Source organism: Equus caballus, chromosome 5 (assembly GCF_041296265.1).
Source record: "Equus caballus isolate H_3958 breed thoroughbred chromosome 5, TB-T2T, whole genome shotgun sequence".
Classification (NCBI taxonomy): domain Eukaryota; kingdom Metazoa; phylum Chordata; class Mammalia; order Perissodactyla; family Equidae; genus Equus; species Equus caballus.
In genome coordinates, this window is record NC_091688.1 from 44,168,769 (window position 1) to 44,189,781 (window position 21,013).

The following is a 21,013-nucleotide window of genomic DNA, read 5'->3' on the forward strand; positions in this document are numbered from 1 at the left end:
GTGTAAATCCATGTCTTAAGGTCTCAGTACCAGAAACAAGTAAGCTGCTTCTAAGCAGAGGGTGGTTCTTCTTTTTAACTCTTATGGAAATATAACATACATGACATTACACATTTGTCAAAACCCATAGAACTATACAACATAAAGAGTGAACCCTAATGTAAACTATGGACTTTTAGTTAATGTACCGCTACCGGTTCATCAATTGTAACAAATGTGCCATGCTAATGCAAGACGTTAATGATAGGGGAAACTGTTTGGGGCAAAGAGGTATATGGGAACTCTCTGACTTTCTGCTCAATTTTTCTGTGAACCTAAAACTGGTCTAAAAAATAAAGTCTATTAAAAAAAAGAAAAAATATATATATATAAAACATACATACAGCAAAGTATACACACCTGTAGTAAAGGCGATTCTGGGAAGATGGAGGTGGTGTTGACAGCAGCGTGGGTTTTCAATCTCTCTGAATCCTCACATAAAAATAAAGAAGCAACTAGACAGCAAAACCAAAACCTTACGGACATTTATGATAAAACTAGATGATAAAGTATCCCCATGAACCCCAAAATATAAGCAAGTGGGAACAAATCAACAGTCACAAAACTCGCACAGTATCAGCATCAGTATAGGAAGAAGTAGGGGTAGTGTCTGACGGACCCGGGGACAGGAGAACTCCAAAACAGCGATAGGTACGGAAGGCACAGCTGAACCTGGACGAATTTTGCTCTCTCAATATTGAGTGAGTGTGAGGGGGCCCCAGTAAGGACTGAGGGGCTGGAGCAGTCTGGCCACTATGAACTCTCAGGACTTCCTTCCAGGACAGGGCTCCATGCTGGACGGAAAATGCAGGGCGTGGAATCAAAACTGAGCAGGACAGGGACAGGAGACAGGAGAAAAAGGTCCTGATCAGGGTCAGAGAGCAGAAATGTAACATTACCCCAAAACAGCAGAGGGAGCTCTGCAAAGTTAGAAAAGCTGTCTTCCCTCATTCTGCAAGTTCAGGAAAGCTACTTTTACATAAAACTGAGCAGCAGAAAAGGATTAGGTTGAATCCTCACAGTTATTACAATTAAAAAAAAGTAAGGAACAGAATAATATCCCTGCAAGCAATAAAGCATGCCAGAAGGACAGGTCCACAAACAAAACAGATCAAAACTGTAACCTATCATTTCAAAATAAGCTAAAAGACATTAAGAATATAACATAAATCTTAGGTGCAGCTCAGTAGGTTTATACAAATGGATATATCCATGTAACTACTGCCCATTCCAAGAATTGGGGCATTACCAGCATCCTTGTACGTTCCCTTGTACTTTCTCTTTAACAATAAGCCCCTCCCCAAGGGTGGCACTATCTTGACTTCTACCATTTTAAATTAGTTTTGCCTTTTTTTTTTTTTTTTTTGAGGAAGATTAGCCCTGAGCTAACATCTGCTGCCAATTGTCCTCTTTTTGCTGAGGAAGACTGGCCCTGAGCTAACATCCATGCCCATCTTCCTCCACTTTATACGTGGGACGCCTACCACAGCATGGCGTGCCACGCGGTGCCGTGTCCGCACTCGGGATCCAACCCGGCGAACCCGGTCTGCCAAAGCGGAACATGCACACTCAACTGCTGCCGCACCGTCCGGCCCTAGTTTTGCCCGGTTTTGAGGGTCGTATAGAATTAAATCTACCCTTGAATGCTTGGCTTTTTTCACTCCACATTACGTTTGTGACATACACCAGGCTGTGTGAGGCATAGTCCATCCTTTATCATTGCAGTAAAGAAATTGTGAGTTTACCATATCTGCTGCCGATGAATGTTTGGGTTGCTTCCACTTCAGCGCTATTATAAAAGAAGCTATTATGGGCATTCTTTTCCTTATCTCTTTCACTAACTTCTGTTGGGTGTATCCCTAGGAGTGGAATTGCCGCATCATAGGGAATGCAGATGTTCAGCCTTAGCAGACACTGCCAGTTTTTCAGAGTGGTTTTACCAGTTTGCACTCTTACTAGCAGAGTGTGGTAAATCCGGTTGCTCCATATCATTACCAAAATTTGGTATTGTCAGAGTTTTTTTCTTAGTAGCTATCCCGATAGATGTGTATTGGTTAATTTGCATTTCCCTGATGACTAATAAAGCTGACTACCCTTTTTTTGCTAATGGACCATTTAGGTATTCTCTTTTTTGATGTAACTGATCAAGTCTTGGGGGTGTGTGTGTGTTGTTAATCTTTTTCTTATTGATGTGTAGGAGTACTTTATATACTTGAAGTCCTCTGTCAGATGTGTGTTTTTGCAAATATCTTCTCCCACTCTGAGGTTTGCCTTTTCATGCTCTTATTGGTATCTTTTGATTAATAAAAGTTCTTGACTATAATGAAGTCCAATTTATCAATCTATTTCCTTTATGGGTAGTGATTTTTGTATCCTGCTAAAAAACACTGTTTCTACTCTAAGGTCATGCAGATCTTCTTCCATGTTATCTTCTGGAAATTTTATTGTTTTACCTTTCATGTTTATGTCCACAATCCATCTGGAACTGATTTTTGTGCATGGCATAAAATAGGGTCAAGGCTGATTTTTTTCCATCAGCTATCCGATGGATCCAGCACCATTTCTCAAAAAGACTATATTTTCCCTGCTATATTGCAATAACACCTTTGTTGTAAATCAGGTGTCTACAGATATGTGTGTCTGTGCTGTGCGCTCTATTCTATTCCATGGGTCTATTTGTCTATCTCAAACCTAATGCATCCAAAACTGATCTGATCTTCCCCACTGAAACCTGCTCCTCTCGCTGTCTGCCAAGTCTCAGGTGTTGACAGTTCCCTATTTCCAGTTGTTCAGGCCAAAATCCTTAGTATCATCCTGACGCCCATCTTTCTCTCACACTCCACTTCCATCAGCAAATCCTGTTGCCTTTACCTTGAAAATATATCTAGAATGACTTCTTCCCTCACTCTCACCCTGGTCCAAGTCACCATCCTTTCATCTAGATCACTGCTATAACCTCCTAACTGGTCTCCATGATTACTGCTAATTGATTGGATGTGAAGCGTGGGAGAGGAGTCAAAATGCCATCCACATTTCTGGGCTTGGATGGTGGAAACTGCTTTCCAAAATAGGATAGGGAAGAAATTGGTTTGAGGACTGAGAAGAAAGACCCCCCTTCAGTCTGTTCTCTACCTAACAGCCACGGTAATGCTGTTAGTTTGGCTCATGTAAGTCAGATCACGCCCCTGCTCTACTAAATGGCACCCCATCTCACTCAGACTAAGAGCCAAAGTCTTTACCATGACTGACGAAGCTCTATGTAATTTGGATTTCACTAGCTCTTTCCATATTATTCACTCACTTTGATGTAGCCACAGTGGCCTCTTTGCTATTCCTTGAAAAACCAGGCATACTCCCACTTCAGGGCCTTTGCACTTGTTGTTTTCCCAGATAACCCAGATGGCTAGTTCCCTCATTTTCATCAATTCTTTGCTCAAAGTTCGTCTTTTCAGAGAGGCCTTAGCCTTACTACCCTATTTAAATTTTAACCCAACTCCATGCTAGTACTCCTTACCTGCTTTTCCTGTTTTATTTTTTTCCTAATGTCTGATCATCTTGCAACTCTGAACTCAACAGAATCAATGTTGGGATAAACCAAGCCAGCACTCTATAATGAGAAGCATACAGCAGAACCTTCTGGTGAACGCATTGTAACATCCACAAACGACTTTTAAAAAAATTTTGTAGGGGCCGGCCCGGGGGCATAGTGGTTAAGTTCGCTCCACTTCGGGGCCCAGGGTTTGCCAGCCCGGATTCCAGGCATGGACCCAGCACCACTCATCTAGCCATGCTGTGGTAGCATCCCACATAAAATAGAGGAGGATGGGCACGGATGTTAACTCAGCAACAATCTTCCTCTGCAAAAAGAGGAGGATTGGCTACAGATATTAGCTCATGGCTATCTTCCTCAAAAAAAAAAGAAACTTTTTTTGTATATTTTGTTCACTGCTATATCCCCAGCACTTAGAAGGGAACATGATATATTTAGATGCTCAGTAAACATTTTATTGAACAAGCTCAATAAATAAATAAATGAACCAAACGCATCTTAAAGATCTCCAGGGGCCAGCCCAGTGGCGCAGCGGTTAAGTGCGCACGTTCTGCTTTGGCAGCCCAGGGTTCACCGGTTCGGATCCCGGGTGCAGACATGGTGCCGCTTGGCAAGCCATGCTGTGGTAGGCGTCCCACATATAAAGTAGAGGAAGATGGGCACGGATGTTAGCTCAGGGCCAGTCTTCCTCAGCAAAAAGAGGAGAATTGGCAGCAAAAGCTCAAGGCTAATCTTCCAAAAGAAAAAGATCTCCAACATTGAATGGCTTAGTAAAGGAAGATTAATCTTCAAAGGAGACTGAGAAGGAAAAGCCAAGGAGATGGAGAAAGAATTAAGAGTCTACTACCCCAGGCACAAAGGGAATTTCCTGAGTGATACAGTGTCTTTTGCTCTTTATAACCAGCCCTGTTCAACCATGCCTGAGTTTATACTAACGAACTGACTCTTGGCAGGTCTGCTAGATACCTTCAGGCTTGGGCAACCAACGATGTGATTCAAGGGTTGGAACCTTCAGTCCAACCCCTGACCTCTGAGAGGGGAGAGGTATTAGACATTGCGTTCAGTCACCAGTAGCCAATGATTTAACCAGTCATGTCTACATAATGAAACCTCAATAAAAAATTCTGACAAGGTTTGGGGGAGATTCCAGGTTGGTGACCTTGATGTGCTGGGAGGGTGGCATGCTGAGAGAGGGCATGGAAGCTCTGAGCCACTCCCCTCCACACCCCCGTCCTCACATTTGGCTGTTATTGAGTTCTGTCCTTTATGATAAAATTGTTATGGTAAGTATACGATTTCCTGAGTTCTGTGAATTATTGAACCAGGGTGGGGAGTGCAGGGGGAGGGGCATGAGAACCTCTAACTTTATAGTCCGCCAGGCAGAAGTCCAGGTAGCCTGGGCACCCCGTCTGCAGCTGGCATCTGCAGGGGGGAGAGTCTGGGATTCAGCCCTTAATCCACGGGGTCTACACTAACTCCAGATAGTTAGTGTCATAACTGAATTAAGTTATAGAACGCCCAGCTGGCCTCAGAGAATTGGAGAATTGGTTGTGGTTTGAAATAGCCAAACTGTCACTCAGCTAGGAAGGGACAGAGTCTGATTTGAACCCAAGCTTTTTACTACAATGTAGTTAAAGAGTAGCTAAGATCATACTATGTGAAAAGAGGGCAGAGGACAGACTCCCAAAATTTAATGACCGAAAGTAGATGACTCCACAAGCAAGCAAATTTTCAGAGACATAGGAATTAAACTTGGATGAGTTGGCATCAAGGAAACCAAGAGAAAAGGGAGTTTAAAGAAAAGTTATCAATACTGTTAACTTCTGCAAAGAGATCAAATAAGATTTGGCTTGACAAATATCCACTGAATTTTGCAGTTGTGAATGACAATTTGGTAGTATCTGGTGTCACAATATAGTGAGCTGAAAAATGTAGGGTTTTTTTCAGAACTTTGGCTGTGGTGGGAAGAGAAGGAATAGCAATGGGTAAGTGGTATAGGAGTGAGGGTTTCTACTACCATTATTGATGTTGTTTCAGGTGAAAGAGGCTTGAGCAGGTTTAAACAGCAAGGGGTCAGAAATAGAAAGGGCTTACTGGTGACTGCTAGGCTCACAGATTAGGAGTCTGGTCAAAAATCAGCTGACAAAGGGGCCAGGCCGGTGGCGTAATGGTTAGGTTTGCCTGCTCTGCTCTGGCAGCCCAGGGTTCGCTGGCCCAGATCCTGGGCCCAGAGCTATGTGCTGCTCATCAAGGCATGCTGTGGCAGGCGTCCCAATATAAAGTAGAGAAAGATGGGTGTGGATGTTAGCTCAGGGCAAATCTTCCTCAGCAAAAAGAAGAGGATTGGTGGTGGATGTTAGTTCAGGGCTAATCTTCTGGGGGGAAAAAAAAGCTGACAAATTTTTTATTTTTATAACTTCTGTGTTGTTTGAATTTTCTTAGCATGTACACTTGATACTTTCTCTGTATTAAAAACAAGAAGAAGAAGAAAGAACCTTATTTTGAAAAACAAACAGTCCTTTCTTCACCACTAGCGGCTGCCCTCTCTTCCCCTCATGGAAAGGTTTCTGAAGAGCAGTCAGGCTATTCCAGTTTGTATGTATTTGTTCACCTCCCACTCATTCCTCCAACCTCTCCAGTCTGGCCTCCAGCCTCACTTCACCTCAACAGCTCTTGCTGAGGTCTTTAATATGCTCTGTGTTGTTAATCAAAGGACATTTCCAGGTCTTACACTCAAGTTCCTGATTTTTCTATCTATTTGCCCCCTGGGCGGTCTCCATAGGTTGACTTGGACATCTCCATCGCAATATAGTCTAAAACAGAGCTCACTTTTCTTCCCTCTGCCCCCAAACACATTTCTCCTCCTTTTCCCACTTTGGAGAGCAGTTTCCACCATCCCCCACCCAAGCCCAGAAACCGGGACACCATCCTGACTCTTTCTCTCCCACGCCCCAGGTCTCATCCATCACCAAATCCCTTCGCTCACCCGCCCCTCACCAAGAGCTCTCGGTGTATCCCTGATTCCAATGCAATTTCCACCAGCCTCCGTCATGACCTTTCTAAAATATAGATCAGATAATGTCACTCCTCTCACAGTCCTCCTGTGGCTCCCCACTGCCTACAGAGTAAACCCCAAGTACATTAGTACGGGTGGTATCGGTCCCTCAGGATCTTGAAGGCCCTGCCTGCTGCTCCAGCCTCTTCTCCCACATCCCCTCCTAAACGATGCCCAAACCCCACAGAAACTGTAGATAGTTCTCTAAACTTGCTGAGCGACTCCATGCTCTCCTTGGGCATGGAGAATTACTTCTGGACATCTGCACCAGCAATATCCTCTCCTGCCTCATTTGCTAGGCCAACTCCTATTTGCCCCTCAAGACTTAACTCAGACTTCACGGTCTCAGGAATTTAGTAACTCATACGGGGGCAGTTTCACTATTAATCTATTGTAGCTTTCCTTTTCAAGACTTTTAAGGTGTTTGGATTAGTGTCCAATCCTAAATGGTTTTACACAATAGTAGAGGAAGTATGACCAACAGTAATCCCACAACTACAGAGATAGATTTGTTTCTTTAGTCACATGTTGATGCCTTAAAATCTGGGGGCTGGTCCAGTGGTGCAGTGGTTAAGTGTGCACGTTTCCCTTCTCGGCGGTCTGGGGTTGACAGGTTTGGATCCCGGGTGCGGACATGGCATGGCTTGGCAAAAGCCATGCTGTGGTCGGTGTCCCACATATAAAGTAGAGGAAGATGGGCATGGATGTTAGCTCAGGGCCAGTCTTCCTCAGCAAAAAGGGGAGGATTGGCAATAGTTAGCTCAGGGCTAATCTTCCTCAAAAAAAAAAATCTGTATTGAAAATGTGTAAGTATTTATAAATGGTGCTTTTTATTACTCATGGCATAGCAAGGCAAAATAAGCTTTCTTAAATCAGAATCCTGTAAAGAATGCTGCTTACCCAGTTGAGCCGACCTCATTCATTACCAGAATCTTCATCTAACAGCTTGGTTGGACCCATCAATCCAGGGGTATTTACATAACAAATCTTACAGAGGTCTTTAACTCCTAATTTAACAAAAGCGATGTTGAAAAAGACGAATCCAGCACTCTGTAATGAGAATGATATAGCAGAACCTTCTTAGGAATGCATCACAACATGAAACCCTACATTTAATGATGTCGCCAGAACATATAATTTTCTCCAGATGTTTCATCTGTCAAATAGGGATAATAATGGTTATTTCACGCAATTTTCTTGATGATCAAGTGAAGAGAATTTTGAATTGGAGATAAAAAGTTGGGAGTATCAGCATATAGATGGTGCTTAAATCTGTGGGAATTGATGAGATAACCTAGAGAGAGAGGGTTGAGAGAGAAAAAAAGGCCCCAGACCTCTTTCCAAATGTTTCCTATTCATTTGTTCATTCAGCAGCTATTTTCTGGGTGACTATGATCTGTCGGTTGCTGTGCTGGGCACTAGGGATGCAGGGGTGAGCCAAAGAGACGTGGAGGTGGCTTACAGTTTCCTGAGAGAGGCACGTAGCACACAAACGTATATTTAATTACAAACTCTGATGAGTGTTGTGGGGCATGGGAATTGGCCACCCCAAGATATGTCACTTTGGCATGAGGAGTATTTGGGGCTGGTTACTTTTTTTTTTTTTTTTTTGAGGAAGATTAGCCCTGAGCTAACTACTGCCAATCCTCCTCCTTTTGCTGAGGAAGACTGGCCCTGAGCTAACATCCATGCCCATCTTCCTCTATTTCATACATGGGATGCCTACCACACCATGGCTTTTTGCCAAGCAGTGCCGTGTCCGCACCAGGGATCCGAACCGGCGAACCCCGGGCCGCTGAGAAGCAGAATGTGTGCACTTAACCACTGTGCCACCAGGCCAGCCCTGGGGGTTGGTTACTTTTTAAAAAACTGCAGACAGGAAATAAACTCTGAAAAGTAGAATTTACTTACCCTTTGTTAAGAGATATTTACATTCGTAAAGGAAATCTCCATCTATAAAGGTGTCTCCCTCTCTGTCCCAGGAAGAAGGAGGGATGACCTTATCTCTAGAAACTCTTAATCAATGCAGAAGGCAAGGACTTAAATCTGCATAATAATCTTATTCTTGTTTACTGTACTTGTCTGGTAACCTTCTGTTATCTCCCAACATCCTCCTTTGTCTTTAGCTGAAGATGATATTTAAGGTGGTGGCTTCAGCCATTTTGGCGAATTGCTCAGGTTGCCTGAGCCTCTCCCATGTATACATGTTATAAAGCTTTGTTTAATTTTCTCCTGTTATTCTGTCTCATGTGAATTTAATTCATTCTCCAGCCAGAAGGACCCAGAGCAGGTAGAGGAAATGTCTTCCTCCCCTACAGTGTTTTAAAGGAAAAGTTCCAGCAACTATAGGACAACTTAATGAGGACCTAATTCACATTAAGTAAAAATACTTTTTTTTAAAAAAAAAAGCACTTAGCATAGTGTCTGTCACTTAGTAAATACTTTAGTCAAGAAAGGCCTCACTAAGAAAGTGACAATGATGGTGACATGAAAGGATTAGTGAGAGTTATCCAGGTGGGGAGTGGAGGAGTGGAGAGCACTGCCAGCAGAGGAACAACATAAAAGAGGGCCCTGAGGGGCCAGCTCGGTGGTGCAGTGCTTAAGTGCACACGTTCCACTTCCAGCGAGGGGTTTACCACTTCAGATCCTGGGTGCGGACATGACACCACTTGACAAGCCATGCTGTGGTAGGTGTCCCACATATAAAGTAGAGGAAGATGGGCACAGATGTTAGCTCAGGGCCAGTCTTCCTCAGCAAAAAGAGGAGGATTGGCAGATGTTAGCTCAGGGCTAATCTTCCTCAAAAAAAAAAAAAAAAAAAATGGCCCTGAGGCAAGAAAGAGCCTGGGGTATTCCTGGAGCTCAAAGGGGAGCTGTGTGGCTAGAGAATAAGACATGAGGAAATAACAACACCTTCTGACTGGTTACCCAAGGTAGAAATCTCCTGCTTCCCCATGTGATTAAATTGACTTTAAGAACTACACAACAACTCTAGATATTATATCAAAATAGTAATGATGCAAACGAATGGCCTCTGCCTGAAAATGAGCCCACAGTCTGCAGGTACTCTTCCCAACCTCCTCTTTCACAGTCACCCTTCTACTACGCAAAGGAAAAGCATACCCCTTGATGAGGACCAAGGCTGCCCCTGCCCGAGGGAGAGAAGTCCAAGGTGTCCTGCCCTACATACTGATCTATATCATCCTGGGGCTCGGGGGAGGGGAAGAATAGGAGTCCTGACTTAATCTGATCTGATTCTTATCTAAAGTTATAGGACCACCCAATAACCAGACCCCAACTGCGCTGGTACCATTTTAAAGACTTTTTTTTACATAACCTTTCCTTTTCCTTGTAAAGAGATAACTCACATACCTATGCCTTAAATTTAGCCCTACGTCAACTCATGTTTGCAGCTCTTTACTGCCCATGGGTCCTGTCCCCATGCCTGCAGCTCTTTAATGCCCATGGGTCCTGTCCCCATGCTACTCCATGCTATTCTCTGAATAAGGGAGCACTACTGCCAGACCTTGAGAGTCCAAGGAATCTTTCTTTCTACTCCTCGACTCACCTAGCCCGCATCACCCCTCACCCATCCAGAATCTCACTTTGGTGCATTGCTCTGGGGATAACAATTCAAGAATACACCCTTCCCAAGGAAGAGTCCTACAGAAAGAAATCTGAGAGAAATTTAGTGAGAAATATTAAACAGGGCAGCATCTTATTGTCATCCAGCTTACATATAAATGCAACATTTGAAATTTAACTTAAAATTTGTAAGTTAAATGGTTATCAGAGGGATACTTATTAACACCATTATTTGAATTGAAAAATGATAGACTTTCTAATAAATGTCTGATTTGGCTGACGGATTTTCCAGTAAGGATTGATTTTGCCAATTATTTCATATGGCAAGCATTTTCCAAAATTTGAATGAGCTAAATATGAGGCCCCAAGATTTTGATGAAAATATATACAAAGTACATACTCATCACACAGTACACAAAAAATTATAAGCCTTACAACAGTTTAAGTTTATTTAGAAAAATTTAGACATCAACTTTAAGATGTATGAAAATATATAATTTTTTAAGATTATTTTAAGGTTATGCTAGTAAAAAACAAAAATGTGAAGACAACTGGCTTAGAAGGTAAACTCAAGAGTATCTGCTAACTGGATGTGGGGGTGTGTGGAACAAAGAGAGGTCAAAGGTAATCCCTATATTTCTAACTGTTAGCACACAAAGGGCACAATCTGCTCACCATGAGACAAAAGCCAGTCATCAAGAGGCAAGAGGGTGGCAGAGAAAGGGCATTTTATTACAGCTTGCTGGCAAGAGGGAAGACGGCCAACTATTGTCCAAAAGAACCATCTTAAGGGGGGGGGGGGCACAGAATCTTGAAGCAGTTCTATAGGCCAGTGGGTTATAGGGGAGGGGGTTAGGAACGTTGACCCTCTGGTGTGACAGACTGGACTGGAAGTCGCCACAGCAGAGCTTTCACTTGTCATTGATGATGGCTACCAGCATAGACTCTCTATTTGGGGGGGTCATCACATTCCTAAGGAACTCAAAAGAACAAGTTATCATCTTATTGCAGCTGGGAGGTATATGCACTAGCAGGGGTCATAAAATCTACAGAACAGGTGGATTTCCTGGAGGGTGCAAATCCAGCTGGGTTAGTTAGTCAGAGGTCATTCAAAGTTACGACATGGTCTCTTTTCTACAATATGGCTTCCCTTATGTCAACCTTGTGTTGTGCTGGTTTTATAACCAGGAAATATAAGTGGTTTTATTGCAGTAATATTGGTTTATAACATTATATAAATTTCAGGTGTACATCAGTATATTTCGATTCCTGTGTAGATTACATCATGTTCACCACCCAAAGACTGATTACAATGCATCACCACACACATGTGCCTAATCATGCCTTTTGCCATCCTCCCCCTCTTCCCCTCTAGTAACCACCAATCCAATCTCTGTCTCTATGTGATTGTGGTTGTTTTTATCTTCTACTTATGAGTGAGATCATATGGCATAGGAAATACAAGTTTGAGATCTACTCAAAATTCATTTATGTTCATGGTTCAATGAAGCAGCTCAAATTTTTTCAGTTATACTTTATTACATTTGGAGGGAGATGGTATATTATGGTAAAATTCGAAAATTTGGAGACTTGTGGAGGTCTTGAAACTTAAGAATATCTAAGGTCTACTGTAGCTTGTATGTTTATGTTCATTCTGACTTTTGTTTTATAAAGAGGCCAAAGTTCACAATTTTAAAAAATGTAATTTAAAACTTACCCGAAGAAAAGAAAAATGGTTTACCAGAAAATTAGGCACCCAGTCCAAGGTTAAAAATTAAAAGACTCGCTTCTGGCCAACATGCAGTAAAAAGGACTGGATTTACTGTCTCGCCTTAAGGGACACTTTCTCCTCCTCCCCGCAAAAAACACCACCACCACACACACAAAATATACGAACCAACAATTTTCAAGACACTGGACATCAGGCAATGAAGGACAGTGATCCCTTAGAGGATCATTGGGAACAAATGAGAAGAAAGCCCTACAATTGCTTAAGAGGGTTTCCAGCATGCAGCACAGGGGGCAGGAACCCAGGTGAACCTGGCGGACGTCCAGAGTTGAGAAAGCGCAGCTGAGCCTATGGGGAGCCCAAAGTGGCTAGTATTTTCAGGACAGAGGGCTGAATAGGAGAGACCTACACAGAGAAAGAACTCTAGAGAGCTGCAGAGGGTATTCAGAGTGTTGATTGGTGCCTGTATGTGAGGAAACTACGGGACGCTGTGGAAAGGACTACTGAGAGGCTAAAAGGAAACAATACCCAGCACTCAAATAGGGCCGGGAATAGAGCCTGTTCCCAACTGCTGGACTGGAAAATCTCTTGATTCACAAGGCATTGGATAGAGTATTCAAAAAGGTCTTTCTTCAGTAGCAGGAAGTAATTAGTCCTGGACCAATGGTTCTCAATCAGGGGGAAATCTGCTCCCCTCCCCAGGGGACATTTGGTAACGTCTGGAGATATTTTTGATTGTCAGGACTGGCAGCAAGGTGCTATTAGCATCTAGTGGGGAGGCCAGGGATGCTACTAAACATCCTGCAGGGCCAGCCCGGTGGCGCAGCAGTTAAGTGCGCACCTTCCACTTTGGTGGCCTGGGGTTCGCCGATTCGGATCCCAGGTGTGGACATGGCACCGCTTGGCACGCCATGCTGGGGCAGGCGTCCCACATAGGAAGCAGAGGAAGATGGGCACAGATGTTAGCTCAGGGCCAGGTTTCCTCAGCAAAAAAAAGAGGAGGCTTGGCAGCAGTTAGCTCAATCAGTGTAAGTCACAATATTAAACAAATTTAAAAAGAAAATCACATGTTCATCTCAACAGATGTAAATCCAACATCCATTCCTAATGAAAACTCTCAGCAAACTAGGAATAGGAAGCACTTGTCCACCTGTTCAAGAGTATCTACAAAAACCCTACAATTACTATCATCCTTAATGGTGAAAGACGGAATACTTTTCCACGAAGATCAGCAACAGGACCAGGACGCCCACTTTCACCACTACTATTCAACATTGTACTGGAGGTTCTAGCCAGTGCAATAAGGAAAGAAAAGAAATAAAAGCTGTCCAGATAGTAAAGGAAGAAATAAAAATATTCACAGATAACATGATCATCTATGTAGAAAATCTAAGGAATCTATTAAAAAGTTACTAGAACTAATAAGTGAGTATAGCAAGTTTGCAGATATAAGATCAATATATAAGAAGTAATTGTTTCTATATCCAGCAATGAACAGAGATTGAAATAAAAAATATTATTTATAATAGCATCAATACATATGAAATACTTAAAGATAAATATGGCAAAAGGTGTACAAGACCTAGACTATGAAACACTGTTGAGAGAAACTACAGAAGATTTAAATAAATGGAGAGATATAACCAGTTTATAGAAGACTCATTCATGAGATATAACTTGTTCATGAGAAGACTCAATTTGCTAAGATGTCAATTCAAAATCCCAGGAGGTTTTTTTGTGCACATTGACAAGCTGATTCTAAAATTCATATGGAATGCAAAATATTTAGAATAGCCAAAACAACTTTGAAAAAGAACAAAGTTTAAAATAATTTCAAGACCAATTATAAAGCTACAGGAATCAAGATAATATGGTAGTAGCATCAAGAAAGATAACTAGATCAATTGTACAGAATAGAGAGTATAGAGATATGGATAACTAATTTTTGCTCCAGGTACAAAGACAACTGAATTGAGAAAGGAGAGTCTTTCAACAAATGGTGCTAGAATAATTGGATATATATATGTAAAAAACCAACAACAAACAAAAAGACAAAACCTCTTCCATCCATGCCTCATATAATATACAAAAATCAGCTCAAAATGGATCTTAGACCTAAATGTAAAACCTAAGTCTATAAAACTTCTAGAAGAAAGCCTTTGTGACCTTGGATTGAGCAAAGATTTCTTAGATATGACACCAGAAGAATGACTCACGAAAGAAAAAAAATGATAGGTTAGACTATATCAAAATTTAAAACTTTTGCTCTTTAAAAGACACTTAAGAGAATGAAAAGTTGAATCACTGACTAGGAGAAAATTTTTGCAAAGTACATATCTGATAAGGGGTTTGTATCCAAAATATATAAAATGCAATAATAAGAATACAAACAATTCATTTTTTTAAATGGGCAAACTATTTGAGCAGACATTTTACCAAAGAAGATATACAGATGGCAAAAAAACATAAAAAGATGTTCAACATCATTCATCATTAGGAAAATGCCAGTTAAAACAACAATGAAATACCATCATACATCTAGTTAGAATAGCTAAATTAAAAAGACTGACCAAATCAAAGTTTAGTGAGGATAGAGAAATACTGAAACCCCCGTACATTGTTGATGGGAATGTAATGGTACAACCATTTTGGAAAACAGTTGAGCAGTTTTTTAAAACGTTAAACATGCCTGCCATATGACCCATCCATTCCACTCTTCAATATTTATACCAAAGTAAAGAAAGCACACATCCTTACAAGGACTTGTGCTCATAGCAGCTTTCTTTGTAATAGACAAAAACTGGAAACAACCCAAATGGTCATCAAGAGGTGAATGGGAAAATTGTGGTGTATCCAAACAATGGAATACTACTCGGCAATAAGAAGGAATGAATAATTGACACAGCAACAACATGCATGAATCTCAAAATAATTATACTGAATGAAAGAAGCCCAGACAAAAAAAAGAGTATATACTATATGATTTTTGTAACCACCATAGGCCAATTCATACTGGCCCTATTGTAACAATAACAATGTTGTGTCAAATATTGTTTCACACAAACACATGGACAAAGAAAATAGTTCAGGGGTTACCAGGGGAAGGGGGGGTGGAGGGTGGGCACAGGGGGTGAAGCGGAGCACTTACGTAGTGACAGACAAGAAATAACGTACAGCTGAAATTTCACAATGATGTAAACTACTATGAATCTCAATTAAAAAATAAAAATAAACAAATTTTTAAAGACCTCTTTTTGAAAGCAAATAATAAATATTTGTTTATAATAATGTATGTACCCAATTTAATTAAATAGCAAAGAAAAAACAAAGAAAAGCATTGTTTTGCTAAGACAACAAGCAAAAACTGCAAGTCATGTAGCTGGAGCATGCCCAGAAGATGGAAACCTTGTCCTCAGATAACTTCGAGCTGCCTAGGAACCAAAAGTTCCCCAACTGTGGAACTCAATGTGAAGAGAAAGCAGAACGGGGAACCTAAGGAGAAGTGAGCGGTCCCTTGATTTGTAGCATGTTGGTCTTATAGGATTGTTCCACTCCCACCCTACAATCAGATTCTACAGAGTTAGCATTTTGTATAATCACTCCCCTTCTCAGCTCCTTAAAAGTCTGTCCCTGCTTCAGCTCCAGGACACACATTTGAGCCTTGCCTCCTGTCTTCTTGCTAGTAGGCCATGCAATAAAGCTCTTCCTTCTGTGAAAAGCTGGTGCTGTAGTATCGGCTTCTGTGTGCATCTGGCAGCAAGCCTTTGCTCAGTAACAATTTTATTTATGTAAAACTCAAGAAAATGCAAACTAATCTACTGAGACAGAAAGCAGATCAGTGATTGCCTGTAAAGGAGTTTACAAAAGGGCAAAAGGAAACTTGTGGGTGACAGATAGACTTATTATCTTGATTGTAGTGATGGTTTCATAGGTATATATGTCTATCAAAATTTACCAAATTGTACACTTGAAATACATGAGGTTTATTATATGTCAATAATAATAAATATAAAAGTTTTTTATATGTCAATAAAGTTTATAATGTTAAAGGCGAATGGTGAGAACACTATTAAGTTTCATATGGTTGGCTTATTTAGTTAAAGCATAGTTCTATCAAAAGAAAGGTTGCAAATTTATTCGTTGTCTAAACCACACAAACTTCAAAGAAAAACTCTTGCACTTCCACAGACTGCCAATCCTATTCCTAGACCGTGGCTCGCCCCCTTCCCCTCCAAACCTGGCCAGATTTCATACGTGATGTCAACATGAATACCTCAGAAAAACGCCTGATGAGGAAGCCAGGTCAGAGTGTGGATGACTGACCCAAATGTGTTGCCACCACTTGAAAAATTTGAAAGTTATAGTGAGTGTATTTGACCTATAATTGTCCTAAGTCCAAGGTCTTTTGAGAGACTGATATATGAACTACTGTTACATTTAAAATATGATCTTAGCAAGGCTGGAAGGTATTTATGAGTTTTGATCGACTCTGACTACATTGTAAATTGTAAGTATATACAATTTTAAGTTATAAACTATTTTCTTATTCCTTATCAGGTCATCTTGATTTTATGGGTTCATATTATTCTTGTGCCTCTATTTGCATGTGCCACATGGTAAGACAATAGACACCCAAGATACTTTGGGCTCTTACTGCTAAACAAGTATTGAAGCACTGTGTGTGAGTTATTACAAGAAATACTACAATTAACAAGACAATTCGGTGTTGTCCCTGCTCTCAGGAAACTGGAATACAGTTGAAGAGAAAACAACAAAGAGATAGAGGGTATGTGGAGGGTGGGGGGAGGACATGAGGTAACAATCTGTTAAAATTATGGACTATCAACAGCCATGCTTTATGTGTGATCATCTTCAGTTCAGTTGCTCTAGGATTCAAAGAGTCCCTTTTATAGGTCTCTCTCTCTAATTCCCTTTGTCTCAGAATGTTATACCTTTCCCCTAGTTAATATTATGGGCTTAAAATATATCTGGACATTCTTTCCTACTGACAAACTGATGAAGAAGTTCATGTAATCAAGGAAAACATCTAATACATCCAGGTTCTTGGAGTTTCAAGGTTACTAACTGCTCACAAAAGAAGTAGAAATGGGCAGGGGGGGCTCTCTGAACTTAGAGTCAAACCCAAAGCCAAGTTTCTCTCTGATAAATCTCTCCCCAGATAATGGTCCTTCCAGTCTCATCTTTACTATGTGAATGGTTAGAGCTGTGTTGGTGGGAAAACATTGTGTAATGATGTGCTGGGGGTAAGCAATTCCAGTGACCCATTATTCTAGCAACCCTTAGAGTCTTAAGACTTCACCTCAGGATGGACTAGGACTGTGTATATTGGTAAATGTTTAATAACGGGGGAGAGAGGAAGGCCCTCATTTGCAGTATCTGAGTGAACACTCCCATCTAGTTGATTTCAAGCTACCACTGTGACTGAATGTGGAGGTTGGGAAGGTATGTGCCTAGTGTTCCCACCATACAGACACAATAGAGGTAAATAGCATCAAGAGCACAGATAATAGTAAAAGGTAGTAAAATAAGCAGGAAGTTACATTTTTTTAGTATCTAAAACCTTCACTTTTAATACAATTTATTACATTGTAAGCTTACTAAATTTAAATTTTAATAATGGCAGTGTTTAAGAATTGGCTAGCCAAATTCTTTAAATTTTAACAATCTATTCCCATGAGCCTTTACAAGCCAGCTCTAGCACACCACTGGCCTGAGAGCACTTTCTTTGTAAGGGAAGGACAAGTTAACTTCTAACTTTGTGACTCCTACTGAAAGAGAAGGTTCAGGCAATAGCAAAACTTGATAAAGAAACTTTTGTTACTGCACAAAATTGGGATTCTCTCGCCCAGTGCACATTTAAAAAGCCAATTACTACAGCATTGACTTTTGGGAAAAGAAAACAGCTTTATTTGCTAGATCAATCTGCAAGAAGACATGAGCATGCGCTCTCAGATCCAACATCTGTATTATCCAAAGTTTGGGCTTTGAACCTGATGCCAATCCAAATAACGAGAACAGAGTCTTGAGTGGAAAAGGAAAGGCTTTACTTTGCCAGGCAGAGGGAGCAAAGCAAGGGCTAGTGCCTCAAGAATTGCTAGTTCCCCACTAAGAAACGGGTAGGGGTTTTTACTGGGGATTTTAGGTAGAGAAGGGGGGCCTTGGACTTCTTGGTCAGGGTCTTCCCATCAGCCTGTGTCTGGGGCTGCTTCCAGTGGAGGAGACAAAGGATTTCTCAGATGAGGGTCCTTGGCTGTTTATCTCCACGGTGGAAAGCAGACTGTGATGTCAGGAAGCTAAGGAATTGGGCCTGGGAAGCTTACGTTTCTTGATATTCTCTGGACATCACTTTCTCTGTAAAAGAACTTCAAGGCCCTGCGATTAGCCACAACTTTAGCGGGACCCCAGTGTGAGGTCACCTGGGCTCTAACAACTTGTAACTTCTATTTGGTTGTAAGGCTCAGGAAATCACAGGTCAAAAAAACAAATATTTACATATGAGAATAACTAAAGAACCAGGAAACTGGGAACATGTGCTTTCAGTTTTAACCCCGTATATGCTTGTTTCACTGTAGGGGAATCAATATTAAGGCTGATATTAAGAGCTGGTAACACCCCAACCCAGAACTCGAGGCAAAACTTATGGGATGAACACCATGGCAGTCTGAAGCACGGAGATAGATGATTTGAGGTAAGGAGAAATGAGGTAATTGATCTGTGTATGCACAGTCAAGCTTCATGGCTCTTCATAGGACACGTGTTCACAAAATGGTGGGCTTAGCATGGTCTGAGGGTGAGGTTTTCATCCCTTTGATGTCAAAAAAGTCACCTGTCAGGCATTTGTGCAGGCCCAGTTGATGCGTCGGTGGTCTCATCTAGCCTGAATGGGACAAGGGGGTCTCAGTTCCTGAAAACAACACTCTTAATTACTCCACTGATAAGATGGGGTCAGTTGGACTGGTCCTAGAGGGCCCATGGTTACACATTCATCTTTGTCCTCACAATAAACACATGAGGGCACAGTAGGCCGGGCACATCCGAAGAGTCTGTACAAAGGGTTAAGTGAACGCAGGTGTGCCTCCAAAGCTAGAGATGAACATACCTTCAAATGTTATGATTTCTATTTCTATTTGAAAACGCCTGACTTAAGGACTTTTAGCTCTGCCCGGGGCCTAAAGGGTGGGTGAGTGTCTGTCTGGGCAGAGGAAGAAGCCGAGAAAGGAGGATTTTAAGCGTATAAATGCCCTTTGCAATCAGCAAGCTCTCTATATAACCATACAACCCCATCCCAGGGACACGTCCGTGGCATACAAGGAAACACTTTATTCTGACTCTTCCTCGTGTGTGCTGCTTCCCGCCCGAGGGCTACGTACGTCTTCTGCGAAAGAGAGAACTACTTGGGAACAAGAGAGCACTAAATTTGGCTGCGCAACACGGAAGGGAGGACAGCGACACCTCCGCCCTGCAGCGCGCCGACCGCGGGACCATGGGGTCACCCGGGCGGCAGTGGGCCCTCCTCGCCTCCCGCAGGCTGCACTGCCGCCGGCGCCACCGCTCCGGCCACCCTCCTGGCGGGGTAACAGTGGCCAGACGCCGCGCCAGCGAGGGCGAAAGGTCTTCCGGGAGACAAGGCCGAGGCCCCGCCAGCCTTCTTGCCCTCCCGGCCGCCGCCCGTCGGGGCCACGTGGCCTTCGCATCAGGCTCCGCCCTCCGCTCACCTCGATTATAAGAAGGAGCGGGGAAGTACCTAGGCGAGTCTGTCTTTGCAGCAGCTCAGCCCCGCCGCCGCGCTCCCGGCCGTCGCCCGTGCGCCCACCGAGCCATGCTGAGGAGCTGCGCCCCGCGCCTGCGCACGCTCGGGGCCCTGCGCGGCCTCACGGGAGGCGCGCGCCCGGCGGTGGGAGACGCGGGACCCGCCCTGGTGAGTTGCAGGCGCGAGGGGGCGGGAGAGCGGGGCTTTCAGTCTGGAGCAAGTTTACCCTAACGGCTACATTTGTTTATCCATCACCTCAACCAGCTGATCCCCCAAGGCTTCAGTGCTAACGGAGTCACAGGCTCTATCCGTCTAGAAATTCCGAGCATCAGAGACTGGACAGAAAGGTGAAGTTTTTGAAGCAGCGTGCAGGATGCTTGACTCTGGTCAGCAGGGCAAGGAGGAGGCTGCGGTTTAAGCAAGATCACGCAGAAAACCGGTGGTAGAGTTGGAGACTGAACCTAGGCAGTCTGACTCATAACGGTTACATTATCACCTCAGGAGAAGAGCACTCTCTCTTCCAAGGGTTTAATCCTAATTGTCTCTGCTTGTCAGATGATCCTACACTCTCTGAGCCAGTTTCCTCACTTCTAAAGGTGGTTACAAGGTTTAAATGCGATAATGCAAGTGAAGGGTTTAAAGCAGTGGGCGCTAGTTTTAAATAAATAGTACCTGTTACATCCCTGTTTTGCTTCATTGATGTAATCAATTAATGTTCATTTAGCCCCAACAATACGCCAGGCATTGGTCGTTGATGATATAAAGATGAGTAAGAAACAACCCTTTCTCTCAAGGGGCTCACAATCTAGTTTGTGAGAAAGGGGTGAAATTGTAAAATTAAAAAATATACGTACTATGTGGTATAATGAAGTACCAAGGGAACATACCCAAGGGAATAGCTCTGTACTGAGCAAGAACTGAAAACCACTGTAGCTTTCTTTTAAAGAATGATGAGTACAGATTGATTATTAATCCTGTACCAACTTGAACTTTGGAAAAGAAAAGGCCCTGTGCTAACCTCACAACAACAAAGATAAATTCACTTCTTTAATTATATGTTGGTGCCCTGTAACCTGCGTTGAGAATATTTGGTAGTAGTATTTACAGGCTTTCTAAGTCATGCTTCTTTTTGTTCAGTAACTTAATCTTAAAAGGAGACACAGAAAGAAAAGTCATAACTTTACATAATAATTCGGCCTTGAAAAATATATAACAGCAGATCAAGCCAGACCTTTCCACTACTCTGGGCAACGAAAGGTAATGATTATCCCTAACATTTATCCC

The 21,013-nt window shown here is 42.3% G+C and overlaps 1 protein-coding gene and 1 long non-coding RNA gene across 4 annotated transcripts in view; one reads left to right on the plus strand and one right to left on the minus strand.

The window, feature by feature from the left end:
* LOC102148896 (uncharacterized) overlaps nucleotides 1–19,834 on the minus strand; it is a 73,250-nt gene extending 53,416 nt beyond the window's left edge. For 2 of the 3 annotated variants that reach the window (XR_011439202.1, XR_011439203.1), the window contains exon 1: nucleotides 19,695–19,834. This is a non-coding gene — a long non-coding RNA (uncharacterized lncRNA). The remainder of the gene's footprint in view (nucleotides 1–19,694) is intronic. The other variant, XR_002808071.2, reaches the window with a different exon arrangement.
* The window catches only part of THEM4 (thioesterase superfamily member 4), a 39,610-nt gene continuing 30,351 nt past the window's right edge, over nucleotides 11,755–21,013 (plus strand). The window contains exon 1 of the mRNA XM_005610126.4: nucleotides 11,755–19,897. Within this exon, the coding sequence (XP_005610183.1) occupies nucleotides 19,799–19,897 (99 nt within the window). The 5' untranslated portion in view covers nucleotides 11,755–19,798. The remainder of the gene's footprint in view (nucleotides 19,898–21,013) is intronic.